The sequence below is a fragment of the Synchiropus splendidus genome, chromosome 16, assembly GCF_027744825.2.
Source record: "Synchiropus splendidus isolate RoL2022-P1 chromosome 16, RoL_Sspl_1.0, whole genome shotgun sequence".
Lineage (NCBI taxonomy): Eukaryota > Metazoa > Chordata > Actinopteri > Syngnathiformes > Callionymidae > Synchiropus > Synchiropus splendidus.
In genome coordinates this window covers 18508008-18521128 of record NC_071349.1, presented here as the reverse complement: position 1 = coordinate 18521128, position 13121 = coordinate 18508008, and the positions used below count along the sequence as shown (strand labels likewise).

General features: G+C 43.7%; 2 protein-coding genes across 5 annotated transcripts; both read left to right on the top strand.

Annotated features, from left to right (window-relative positions):
• Positions 1 to 331: 331 nt before the first annotated feature.
• cdca4 (cell division cycle associated 4) lies at positions 332 to 6344 on the top strand. 4 transcript variants are annotated; one of them, XM_053845931.1, is made up of 2 exons: positions 332 to 542; positions 3557 to 6344. In XM_053845931.1, the coding sequence occupies exon 2, from the start codon at positions 3982 to 3984 to the stop codon at positions 4897 to 4899; it is 918 nt and encodes a 305-aa protein (XP_053701906.1). In that variant the 5' UTR covers positions 332 to 542; positions 3557 to 3981; the 3' UTR covers positions 4900 to 6344. The 4 variants fall into 4 exon arrangements, with proteins under 4 accessions (XP_053701906.1, XP_053701905.1, XP_053701903.1 ...); XM_053845930.1 differs by having other exon boundaries at positions 2129 to 6344; XM_053845928.1 differs by having other exon boundaries at positions 332 to 3694; positions 3973 to 6344.
• Positions 6345 to 8661: 2317 nt separating this feature from the next.
• On the top strand, positions 8662 to 12728 carry si:dkey-177p2.6 (uncharacterized protein LOC568712 homolog). Its single transcript, XM_053845932.1, has 2 exons — positions 8662 to 8808; positions 9926 to 12728. Exon 2 carries the CDS (start codon positions 9931 to 9933, stop codon positions 10657 to 10659), a length of 729 nt encoding a protein of 242 aa, XP_053701907.1. The 5' UTR covers positions 8662 to 8808; positions 9926 to 9930; the 3' UTR covers positions 10660 to 12728.
• The last annotated feature ends 393 nt before the right edge of the window (positions 12729 to 13121 follow it).

Below are 13121 nucleotides of genomic sequence, written 5' to 3'. Positions count from 1 at the left end.
GGTGTAGTGTGTGTTTGAGGGGACAGCTTTCATCTTTCTCTCCTGTTCTGTGAAGACAGACCTTGGAGCCCACAACGTCCAAAAACCATTCAGTCAGCATGAGTGATTGTGAGTCGCATGTTTAAATTCATGTGTGAGTGAATGGACCACTATTCAAACGTGCCCCCCTCACAGCTGTGATTTAAGTTGCAATGACAGATTTTTGTAGAATATTTCCGGACATAATATTAACGTAAACAAAGAAACAAAAAATACCTTTTTATAATGTGAATAAAATGTACGCTCGCTCCCCTGAAAATGCCGTGATCGGGCATGTGCTTATTTGGAAAGTCAGAGAGGAATCTGAGGAGGCATATGGCAGGCTGCTGTGCACCCCTCCCCCGCCTTCCCCTCCGCCGCTCCGCAGCAGCAGCAGCAGCAGCAGGACAGAGGTACTTCAGTTTTTGAAGCCGTGGCATGAATGATCTCATCTGAACCTGATCTCCGCTTTCCCTGCCGTCGATCCTATGACCGAGACTGGAATAAAATAACGCCAACAGAAGGTGAGTAGGACCTCGGACACCGTTAGTCGCTTACCGCGGGTATCTAGAGGTTTGATTTAACGTCTTGTTCCAGTCCGCCAGCGGCAAAACTCTTGTTTTTTTACTCAGAGAAAGGAGGAAGGACCGCGGAGAATGGGGTGGGCGCTCGGCTAATTAGCATGCTAACACTCCGTTTAACCCGGACCGCACGTCGAGGGCTCGTTCCGAGTCAACCCGTGATGTTAGTTTAGTTAACGACCTTTCTAATCACCACGTGGATATAAATGTGAGCGATCCGAGTTCGCTACTCGAGTCGGCGCTAGCCGGTTAGCCGTTAGCTCCCAGTTAAAATGGCCTCATTGTCACTCGGCAGTTCAGACGCTGGGAAGACAAAGCATGCGGCAGCCACGACTGCACGCTGCCAGCTGCGCGTCTACACCCGCAGCGAACACAGATAACCCCCGGCTCTTTACTGCGCGGCGTCTTATCGCTCAGGTGAAGACGCGGAGCCTAAACGGCGTGGTGGTTTGTTCATTAGTTAGTAATAAATTTGGGGCCGTGTGAGCGGTGGGGGATGGGCCGCGCAGCAGCCATTGACGTAAAGCGAGGCTGCGTTGTGTTTGGCTGATATCCGAGAGAAAGCCCAGATACGCTTCAATACCAGTCGAGAATAACGCAACAATTTAGCCATATTCACAGTTACATCGTGTTGATAACCGGTTACACCTGAACCAAAACCCGTACGCGGCTTGTTTGGCTTGTCACAGCGTCCCGATGTTAATGATGTTGATATTGTTTTGCTGTTGTTTAAATGATAAACGAAAGTCTCTCTTGTTATCGTGTAGATCACCAGTCACTGCTTTAATAGTCCAGTCAGTTGCGGACTCCTGGTATAACACATAACACCGGGTTATTCAGTGATACACGTGTTCCTTTAATGTCGGGTAATAAATCAAAATTACAAATGAATTGACATGTTGCGACAAGTAGAGATAATCGGTTATAAACGACTGACTAGTCGCCTCCAGCTGTGGCGCCGTCGGCTCAGCTCGCTACTTCAACGATGAAATGTCAAGTTTCCAAACCGCATTTAACGGTGTTTACTACGTACAACATTACAATCGGACAAGTCGCGTGTACAGTGCGCGTCACCTGCCGGCAAGTTGGCGTATTAAGACAGTCGTGACTAGCTGCTTGTCAATATGGTTGTAGCACATAACTAGTGTTTAGGACAAACATTTTGTTATGACTGTTTACAACAGTATAATTACACAAATCTGCGTGTTCATCTAAGATAAGCTTGCTAAGATAGATGTTGACTCGTCCTAGTTGTTAGTTGCAGCCCTACTGTCACTGATCCGTGTGCTTTAGTTTAGAAAAATCCTTCCTACATGATAGCTATGATCCAATTCTTGATTGAATGAATGAATTTGATCTATTATGTCTTTTCTTCAGGGACCTAGCACCCCTTAGTTTCTCTCGTTTAACAGGAAAAAACCATACACAAGAAGATACAAGAAGACAACACACATAATTGTTAATTTCTTTCACTTGTGTTTTAGATTCCTGGGCACTTCCTTAATGTCTTCTGTCCCTTACTTTGTCAGGAAATGTTATTCTATGAAAGCGGGGAGTCGAGCCATTCATTCCATTATTGGTATGGATCACTTGTATGGATTTTTTTAATTGTATATTCAGATTATTGCAGTCCACCTGTGGTAAATGGAGTGAAGACGGTAGTTGTGATTTTTGCATGTAATGTATGTGGGCTCGCTGAAGAAGCACAATTAAACCATCTCCTGTATGGACCATTAAGAACATAATGATTTGTTCTGTAATGGTTACTTTTTCACGTGTCTTGTACTAATAATTTTCATATTGTGTGGTGTCTTTTGATAAGTTATTTTTGTTTCTAATGTCTCCTGGGTGTTTTTGGTGAAATGTCATTTGGAAAGGCAGCGATTATTTGAAAGAAAAAAAAACATCTCATGAGTGTGTGCAGGAGATGGCATCGACTCAGCTGTAGTTTTCTGTGAGAAGAAGGTCATTCATTTAATGCATTTGTAACATAAAATCCCTGACTGACTGTAAAAAGAAAGTCTTGTGTTGCTGTCCAATTTTTTTATACTAGTGTGACCGTTAAATAAAAATTCCACCTTCCATTTCTGTCAGAATGTGATACCAATCTGTCAATTTGTCTGGCAATATCTGTTCAAGATGATATCAAGCACCAAGACTAACTTGTTTTAACTGAAGAATATATCTAAATCTGAGGACTAACATTGTCTTTTTGTTAAAAGAAAATCTCTCCTCTGATCAGGAAATACACCTCAAACTAAGACGTGGAATCTGGAATGTTTGCAGTCAGTGTAAGCCGCTTGTAGTCTCAACTGTTTAGTGAAGCATCTCTCTGTGAAGTCAATTGTTAAGTGAAGAATTACTAGCCCAAGCGCCATGTCGCGCTCTTGCAGAGCAGCTGCTCCGACCAGAAGCATCTGCCCGATGGAAAATGCAACGCCTCAGACTGTTGCACTGCTCAGGCACATCTATTTATTGGAATCTGTTTATTTTGGGGGGGGGGTTACGGGACGTTAAACGTTGGCAGGAGGCTTGTTTCACTCCTTTTTAGACATTTTTGTTTCAATGGGAGCGCGTCAACATAAGGATGACGATACCCCCTCCCCTCCCCACTTCAGAGAGACAATCTTGTTCTACTAGTTCTGAGGCGTGTGTTGCGAGTAGACCTGGAAACGTAATATCTTTTGTAAATATTTGTGTGGCACGAGCATAAAATGGTGTTTTTGTGTTGTGAATAATGTTGTTTTTGCATTTTAAGGACATTCCTTCCTAAAAAGCTACACTGAGGAGGAACCCCTTTTATTGAGTACAAGATTTTGCCTAACTTGAGTGATGTCTTTTTTTTGTGACAAAGGTCTGTCTAGTCTTACTTTGATGCAGTGTCCACTTTCAGTTGGTAACATGCTATTTTCGGTGGCTCAGTGGTCTGTTAAAAGTGTGGTTGTTCCGCCCAGCAGGAGTCTTGCCTCTGACTGGCCTAAAATGGGCAGAAATGGTGCTGAACAAAAGCCGCTTGTCACTCGTACAAAAGTACTAGAAGCGTTGCAGCCTGGACCAAGCTGTTATGCTATTGCCTGTGCCTCTCAACAGGAAAGGTATAGCAAACATCAAGATAAAACCACCACAGACAATTCACTGTTAAATGTAAAGCTCACACACCTAGTGTTTTTTTTTCTTAATTCAGTCAGCTCACTACAGTTCGCTTTAATGTAAATACCATATAGCCTTATTACATTATACACATCAGTCACATGACACTAGTGAAATTATTTTCATCTTAGAAAACAAAAGTCTCAAATTTACTGTGATACATTTTCATAAATCTAAAAGGTTTTCATCCGTCTGACTTTGACTTTCTTCTCATCATCACCAGAGAGACAACATGTTCCCCAAGGGCACCAAGCGCAAGTTCTCCGACTCTGGAGAAGAGCCAGTATCCACTGGGGACCAGTGTCTGCCGGTTCCTGCTGCGGCAGCTCGGACGCTCTCCTCCACGTACAGTCTGCAGCGGCAGTCTTTGCTTGACATGTCGCTTATCAAGCTGCAGCTCTGCCACATGCTGGTGGAACCCAACCTCTGTCGCTCAGTGCTCATCGCCAACACGGTGAGGCAGATCCAAGAAGAGATGACCCAGGATGGCACCTGGCAGATCATGACCCAAGCCCTGGCAGCTGCTCAGTGCCCGACCGATCGCCTGGTAGCCACAGAGGTTCTGTGTCGGCAGACTGATGCTGCAGCTCAGGCGCTGCAAAGCCCCAAACCTTTTGCTGTGGTGGGGCTCGAGGAAGGGTATCACTCGGAGGAAGTGGTGATGGAGGGCGAGGTGGAGACAGAAGTTAGCATGTCTACATTGTCACCCGTTTCCACGCAGTTGTCGTCCGCATCTTACCTCGCAGCGCCCTTCGGAATGGGGCCCTGCTGGGGCGAAGAAGATGAGGACGGCGACTGCGAAGAGGATGAAGAGGACAGCGAGGAGTGCTTGTCCGAGGCTGAGGAGGGGGACGGGGACCATCCCACGGCAGACACGAGGTCAGAGGAACAGGTTTTTGGGACATTTGAGATCAAACACCCCGCACCACCACCTGACTCTGCGCTCGAGGAGCTCTTTTCAGATGTGGACCCGTCCTACTATGATCTCGATACGGTGCTGACAGGCATGCAAACTGCTCCCAAAATGGGGCCGTATGATTTGTTAGAGAGCCTCTCCTCTCACGCACCCGCTGCCCTGAGCTCCAGCTCCACATGCAGGTCAGACCTGAATGAACTGGATCACATCATGGAGATAATCGTGGGGTCCTGAGGGTGATCACGTCTGGGGACCCTCATGGACCCCTACCAGACTATGCGCAGTTCACATGCGTGTTATGAATGTGGTAATGTTACATGCAGGCAGGAGGTTCTCTGACAAGGTGGAAACTGAAGTGTTGACCTTTTTTATTTTAGCAAAATAAAACTTTACAAAGCCAACGTGGCCTGTCAATCAAACAGTTTCCCCCTTGCTGAAGAGCTCCGCCCATGTCTGCACAGAGGCAATGATAATTAACTATACCATGTTGCATTCTTATTTACATATTTACTTGTTTACGTCTGATGTTCTGGCCCCACCTGGGAGCTGTTCTGTCCATTTCTATTTATTCTTACATCAACCGTGGAACAATTCATCACACTACACACACACACACACACACACATCCAGAAGCAGAACAAATTGTAAGCCCAAATCTATGAATCGATGCATATTTTCCTAAAGATATGAGGAACTATGAATGGATTATATGTATATGTACGTATGTGTATATAGAAATATATTTTTTGCATTATACAGCTGGGGAATTTTAAAAATATAATTTGATAAAATTATTACCGTTCCCGCCCTCGACACGGTTTTTTTAAGATTTTAATGTAGCCAGAGTTAAGACGGTGTCTTCCCTCGGTTTGGCATCTTGAGTCGACTGTGTCCTGACTGACGCTCGCAAACCTTAAAGGCGCTGTTCTGTCATTTTTCTCAAAAGCTTTACGCAGAGAGGGAAAATAACTGCCAATCTCCTTGTCAGCACCACTTTGGTTTGTTGACAGTGAAGTAATAATAGTCATTTTCCGGCCCTGCTCGTCCGACTGATCTCATTAATATCAGCTTTTCCTGCTGCATTTGGAGAAACCCCAGGTTGATAACTGCATCAAGAAGCCATATTGCTTTAACTCATTTGTCTGAACTTCAAATGAAGACTTCTCTATGTAAACCCGTCTAATTTATTGTCTTTATTTATTGTATTTATTATATCTAGGTACAGACGATACAATAATGGATACAAAAGAACCATCCGCCACAAAATAATTTCCCATTGGTTTCAATCCGGTTCCTATTTATTCTCGTCCTTATGAGTAATTACTGGGCTTCTATGGCGATCACTATGCAGCTCTGTCATACGCATCTCAAAATGATTGTACACGACTCAAATGTCCCTTATTCTCTCTTATGCAACCAGTTGCCTTCCTCATGAATAAAATCCAATGCATTTTTGGTGATGAAGAGACTAACTCAGGCAAACAAATTGTATTGACGAAAATACAGTATTAAGACACACTTGATACCACAGCACTCCTGAAGGATGTCACTCTGGTCTGAATGGGAGCTAGAATTTCAAAGACTAATTACCGTTGTAAAATGTATGCATTTTTTTTATATCGAGGAAAAACATTGTAGCATCTTTGTAAATATTTTTTATAATAAAAGGTGCAACTATTTGTGTGTCGTCCTCTGTGTGTTCTCTGACTGTCTCGATCAATCTAGCATTGCACTAGTTTGTGGGGTCAAACAGAGGTGTGGTGAGGTGTCGGGCAGTTACTTCTAATTTGAATTTTATTTGCCTAACTTAATTGCTAAATAAAGTAGAGTGGTGGGTCTGACCTGGTCTGGCTTTGGGACCCAGCATGACCCCTATTGTAAATGTATATTTAAGATATACACAGACCTGTCACACAATATCACAGCTTTTTTTTTAAATCCTGGAAAATGATATCATCTACATATGGTTTCTGAGCCACCAGATGAGAAGGACTGTATTAGAGTAAGCCTCAGGAAGAATATAAAAAGTAAGGCAGACCTTTGGTGGGTCTTCAGGTAAGTGCCGGCAGCATTACCAACATTTCCTGCCTTCAGTGAACCAAAAGAATAGAATAGATTGAAGTGAAATGATGAAGTCTCCTCCATGTGAAATGAAGGTAGGCTTAGACCAAGTGTGTTCATGAATAGAAGTTGAGTGAACCTTTACGTCTCAATATATATCAGATTGTTTCAAGTGTTGTGCATTTGCCGACCCTCAGTTTTAATAGTGAAATAAAACAACATCAAAACAAGAAAGGTGTTGCCTTCAGTGCTGAAGGCTGTTCACATGAGAATGTGTCCTCATATGCTCTCACATGACTGCTGAGATACTGTTTCACTCAAAACAAAAACAGCACTATTGTCTGTCCTAGTGTGAGATATCGTCAACATCTCTTCATTTTGCTTAGTTTTGGACATTATGAATATTCCTGAGGAGTAAAAAAAAAGGTGCAGGTCGCCAGTGGGTCTGCTGCCTCCTCTTGGTTACGCTGTGGTTAAACATTAATGGTCTCTCAGTGACTCAGCAGAAAAAAGCAGAGGAGAGCTGGTCATCAGAAGCCATTGTGTCTCAAACATGATCCTCAAAGAACGGGCCGTCGTCGGCGTCTCATGTGTCCTTCAATACTTTTAGGCAGAAAAACATTTTTTCCATCTCTGTTTTGGTTTCTCCTCCTACGGAGTTGTGCGGTTCTGTCGTTCCTCACAAATGAAAGTATTATTTCCAACATTTTTCCATTCTGGATTCATACTGGAACCTGATGGTTTGCAATATAATCAAACCTGCAGTGAGAGAAGGGGCGAAGAAAAGTCTGCTCTTCAGACACTTTCTCATATCATTCATGTAAAGAGAAGTGCAAAAAAAAGAGTTCTATTTTGGGGGTGATAGGGGTAATAAAGCAGAAGTCTGTTTAAAATGATGAATACAAATTACAGAATTGTGAACCTGATATTAATAGATTTAAGCTAAAACATTTTTGTCAAACATCAATTCACCGGATTCTCATTAGATCACTTCAAAATAAGTCAGATATTTCAGTGTACTTGTTTGAACACTGACTTAAAAAGGACACATTTAAAAACAGCATTTAGCTCATTAGCCGGGACTTTTTCTATTTGTCATAATAGTCACGACTAACAACATAGTAACAACTAAATAAACAAACAAGTGGGTAAATGGAAATTCAAACTTTTTTTTGTTTCTTTTTAAACCGCAGACACTTGATACAGACCCATTTAATTCTGCCCTAAATTACGCATTGATAAGTAGGTCAGTGAATGCTGCCACGGCGTGTTGACTTCAATGTTCAAGGAGGAAGGAAGACAAAAATGAAGAAGCTGAAGTTGTGGCAGCGGCGGTGCAGGAAGAAACGTGATTGAAGAGACTCCTTTTATGGTGGTCACCCTCCTCCCATCCGGTCATGCTCCGTCCCCCTCCTCCTCCCACTTGAGTCATCTGTCTCTTTAAAATGATGCGTTCAGGTTCAGTCGCTTCTCGCCGATATTTTCGGTTCCTTTTAGCGATACTTGTGATATACCGCACACAAAGATACCATGTAAACTGACGGCAACAGGCATTATCAGTTGGAATGTATTACAAAACATATGACTGACAACATATTCAGTCAAACTAGTAACTGCACCCGGATGGCGCCTTGAAGTTGTGCTAGCATTTAGCAGTCAATAAGATAACGTCGCCACATTAACATAATGAATGCGTATTTATAAAGTTAAAATAAAGGGGTACGTTAATGTATTATCGAGAAGTATCCATTTTCAATCCGTCGCTTTCGTTGCTCACGTGTACGTTTGTAAAGTGCTCAGTTTTCCGAGCCGCACCGAAATGCACCAGCAGCTCTCGTCAGAACAGACGTCCGCACATTCGCAGCCCCGTGAGTGGAGGAGGTGGAGGCTTGATCAGCGGGTGCGCGGACCAATCACAGGCGCGCCTCGCCCTGGCCACACCCCCATCTTTCAGCCCACCCTCTGCTCAGCTGCCGCGGACCGAACATTCCTCATCTCCGGACGAGATCACGGCGACGAAGCCCGACGAGCCCGAATTCAACGAATCTACCATTTCCATGACTCTCCGAAGGGGCACGTAAGGTAAACCGATTTAATCCCAATAACCACATATGATTTTAACTCTCTTTTCAGCCGAGTTAGTGGTTGTTGTGTGTGTTTAGCGGTAGTCGAAGTTTAACATAGAAATAACGGGAGTTAGAGTGAGAATTACAATATCATTATTGATCATGAAGTCAATACTTTACACATATTATTATATAACAGCATAATCCCATTTATAAGAGCATGAATTCAAGTGTCGGCGTTGACTCACTTCTATATGGATGAGTAGTCTGACATCCTGTACTGAGTCATTTCTGTGTAATGTCTGCACGTTTGGAGCAGTGAAGTTATCCTACATGCCCTCAAGAGTCAAAGCGCGTTTAGAGTTTTAATGCATGTGTAATGGCGGGATATTCAGGGGACACGGTAAAGCAGACACGTTGTGACTGTTACATAAATTAGATGCTGGTGCAGCTCAGAGCAGCAGTTCGAATCACTTGTGGATAATCGGAATACGCTGTGTGGATATGCTGTTGAAAAGTTGCTGTGTCTCTGTTTAACTTATGGTGCAACTGCAGTAGCACAACTCTTTCTTCCCAGCTAAGTTGTACAGGATGTGTATATGGATTTACATATCAGTCCATATGCCTGAATAATGGATACGACATGCAACTTGATGTACCAAAATGGAGCTCTTGGTTTTATGTAACAAAGCAGAAGTGGGCAGAAATGAATAAAGGACAAATGTTTGTGACATTTTACTGCTACTAAAACACATTCATAAAAGCCTTTGATTGATGTAATAGAAAAGTATGCTTGGGTCTTACAGCGTTTTGGGGCAGGTATTGAGCATCCAGTCAGATAGAATGTTCTTGTAAAGTGGGTGGAGCTGATGTGAATCATCAGCAGGGGTGACTGGCTCACTCGGTCTTATAGAGCCATGAAAACTTGCCAGTTACCAAGCTGAAAACGGCGTTTGACGCTCACAGCGTGGAAGGTTGTAGTACTGTTTTTAAACGTGTAAATGGCTGGACTGAAGTTTCATCTTACACAAAACAAGGTGATCTAATTGAGCTTGGTAAATTGAATACAACAGACGAGTGATGGAGCTGTCTGCTGTCAGCCGCTTACAATGTTTCACATGAATCTTCTGTAGGTTCGATGTTGGGTCGCGGCGTGAAGAGGAAGTGGAGCTGTGTGGAGGACATTCACACTGCTGTGAAAGAAGAGGAGCAGCAGGATGGGTTGGGGGATGTGGAAGCTGCTAACTTCAGATCGGAGGACATGAGCCACCTGCAGCAGCGTCAGCGGGTGTTCGGCCTCTGTTTGCAGAAGCTGCAGCGCTACCAGGCCGGCATGGACCTCAGTCTGCGTCGCTCCGTGCTGCTCATCAACACTCTCCGGCAGCTGCAGGAGGACATGCAGAGCGACGCGTCGGCCAAACCGGATATGTTTCTCAATGGTGTCCATACTGACTCGCATCTACTCAGGGACGACATGGCCGTCACCTGCTCTGGGTGCTCGGAGGCCGACCAGCAGAGCGTTTCTCTGTTCCCCGCACCAATCCAAGAACCGTCTTCACAGGAAGAGCTAAGCTCTGACCCACAGAAAGCACTGCCTGCTTATAGCGACGCTGTAAACACCACGGGTTACCTCACTGACTTTGCCCTGGACGACATCTTCGATGACATCGACACGTCCATGTATGAGACGGCCGATCTGCCCTCGGCCTGGGCGATGGGCTCTCTGTGGCCGATGAGTGTGTCTCTATGGGCGGAGGAGGATTTAAAAATGCGGCCCGGGAGCCACTCCAACTCTGGGAGTCACCAGTCTTGTCTGATGGACCTGAATGAGCTGGATCACATCATGGAGATTCTGGTGAAGTCCTGATCGAAGTAAGGACCTTTACAAGAGTTGTAAAGCAGTGACTTTTGGAAGAATGCAGTATAAAATACTGTTCCTGATGGATTCTACCATTTTTCAAGAAGTCTTTTGTTCAATTTTGCATGTCCTTATATTGCAATCAATGTTTTCACAACTGAAATTCGAACAACTCGACCATTTTTGGTCACACAGTAGCACCTCTCCTTTACAGACTAGTGTACGTCACCACCTCCAAAATATAGGATTCGAAACTATGTTCACACCAGGCTAAAGCGCTACAATACATGAGCGACTGGCACGACATGTTTGGGGCGACATGTTTCGCTGCCTCAAATCTGATTAACCAATCAGAGCCCAGATATCAAGTCCATCAATAAGACAGAGTCAAGTTTGCCTCAGAAGGCTCTGGTAGACCTGGAGATGGCAGCGTCCAAAAGTGTTTTTTATGTTAACATGTCCACAGTTGATAAAGGGCTACAATTCTGCTTCACCCATCCACCATTTTGACTTCTCACTAACTTAAGTCCTCCCAGCAAACGGACCTACTTGATGTTGCTCATCACACGGGTACTAGTAGTGCGACAATTCAGAGTGAACGTACCTTTGGTGCCATTTTACTTCTCAACTCAAATCATCAAAGAAAAAAAGCTGGACCAATTTGCGAGCACGTACTTGTGTATGTGTCATTACGTAATAGTCACAGAGTAACGTCTGACCAGGCTAAAGACATTTTGTAAATCTAGAATGATAAAAGTTCATTTCTGACAAACCAGCAAACGTAACTGAGTTCCTCCTCGTCTCGGCACGTTTTTTTTTAAATGCCTGACTCAGTCTGAGTCGCCACTAAGACATGTTCAGTCAGGTCCTGGTTGATTATTAATTAAATCCCTTTATTTACTGAGGCTGATCTGCTGGCGTCCAAAGTGTCTTTCGCTGTCCAACGTGGACGCTGTCTCTAAAACCAGCCATTTATTTATTTATATTTAAAGTCAGGTGACTCAAGCAGGAAGACAGTGATCAGGGGAGGGGGGTGGAGGGTCACCTCATTTGTTCTCTTTATTCTCCTATTTATGAATGAAACTCGACCACAAACTTTCTTCTCTGTATGTGTTCATGATTGGTTTTGTGTGCGTGTAACTTATGATGGCTCTTTGAAGAGTGTCATGGATGCTGGTGGTTCTCCTCTACGGCAGCTGGCATGAAGAAAACATGTATTTACCAGTATATCTGAATTGTAAAGCAGAGACTCCTATGTATTTTTATGGCCTTTATGGTATACATTTTACACCCAGGACAAATCTGTACAAACTCTCCTAGATCGTAGAAGACTTCTGAAGCATGTGTATGGTTTCTCCTGCTCTACCTCTCATGTTAGCCAGTTTACTTCCACTGAAAACAGTACCTTTGTTTCTGTCCAAAGAAGCCAAAGACATGTATTCTTCATCACATTTTGACAACGTGCCTTTCCTACTGAGCAGAACTCTTAAACTGTGCTGCGGCTCATGGCGTTAAAGGTGCAATTTGAAAAGGAACGAAGAGCCAGAGCCGCCATCGTCTCTCCCTTCTTCTTGGCCTTTTTTTTCTGTGCTTGCTGAGCACCACTTGCATATGAGCTTAATGTTTCCTGACAGGCTGACAGCAAACTAGCTGAGGGAGGAGGTGTTGGAGAGGGCTGGGAGGGAAAATGCGAGGAGGAAGTGGAGGAGGGGAGGAAACCGCCTACGTCACTTTTCCAGTAGGAGGAGCTTGGTGCTTGTTTTGCCCAGACTCTCACCAACATCCAATCACATGGGTTGTGGAGGAAGCACACTGCCTCAAACAACAACTTGTTTTGATGGTTCCTGCACAGGCAGATACACTATGAAGCTGTTGGAACTCAACCTGAGTATTCTTTTTCTATAACCTGTATGAGGGCAAAACTGTGTCGTACTTGAGGGCCTACAAAGCACAACAGTCCGCGTCGATGGTCAGATGATATTAATGTATTCAAATGAAGCATTTGCTGGGTGTAATTGATAATGTATTTTTTCTGTGAAATATTTTATAGATTTTATTCAAAATACAGTTAATTGCCAAAAAAAGCTGTCTGTGTCCTTATTCTTTGACAGTCTCACTGTGTTTTACTTCTAGCAACATTTGTGTCTAAGGAAAAAAAACGAATCTGCAGGATGATACTCTATTGCACACATTAAGCCACCGACTGGGTCTCTCAGAAGCAAAACGTATTTCACCCCGAGTATGATCTTACAGGCATCATGAACCACCAATTACATAAAATATACATATCACATATCTTTACTCTCACAACAGATCGTATATCATCAGCAAACATCGTAGTCCTTGGCGACATCTCCCTCACTTTGTCTGTCTGACTCTCCATAACTGGCAGAATTTATGTCCCTGCATTTTTTTGTGAGAGTTCTGCGGTTGTCAGAGGAGTGTCTGACATATCCAATATACAGTACATG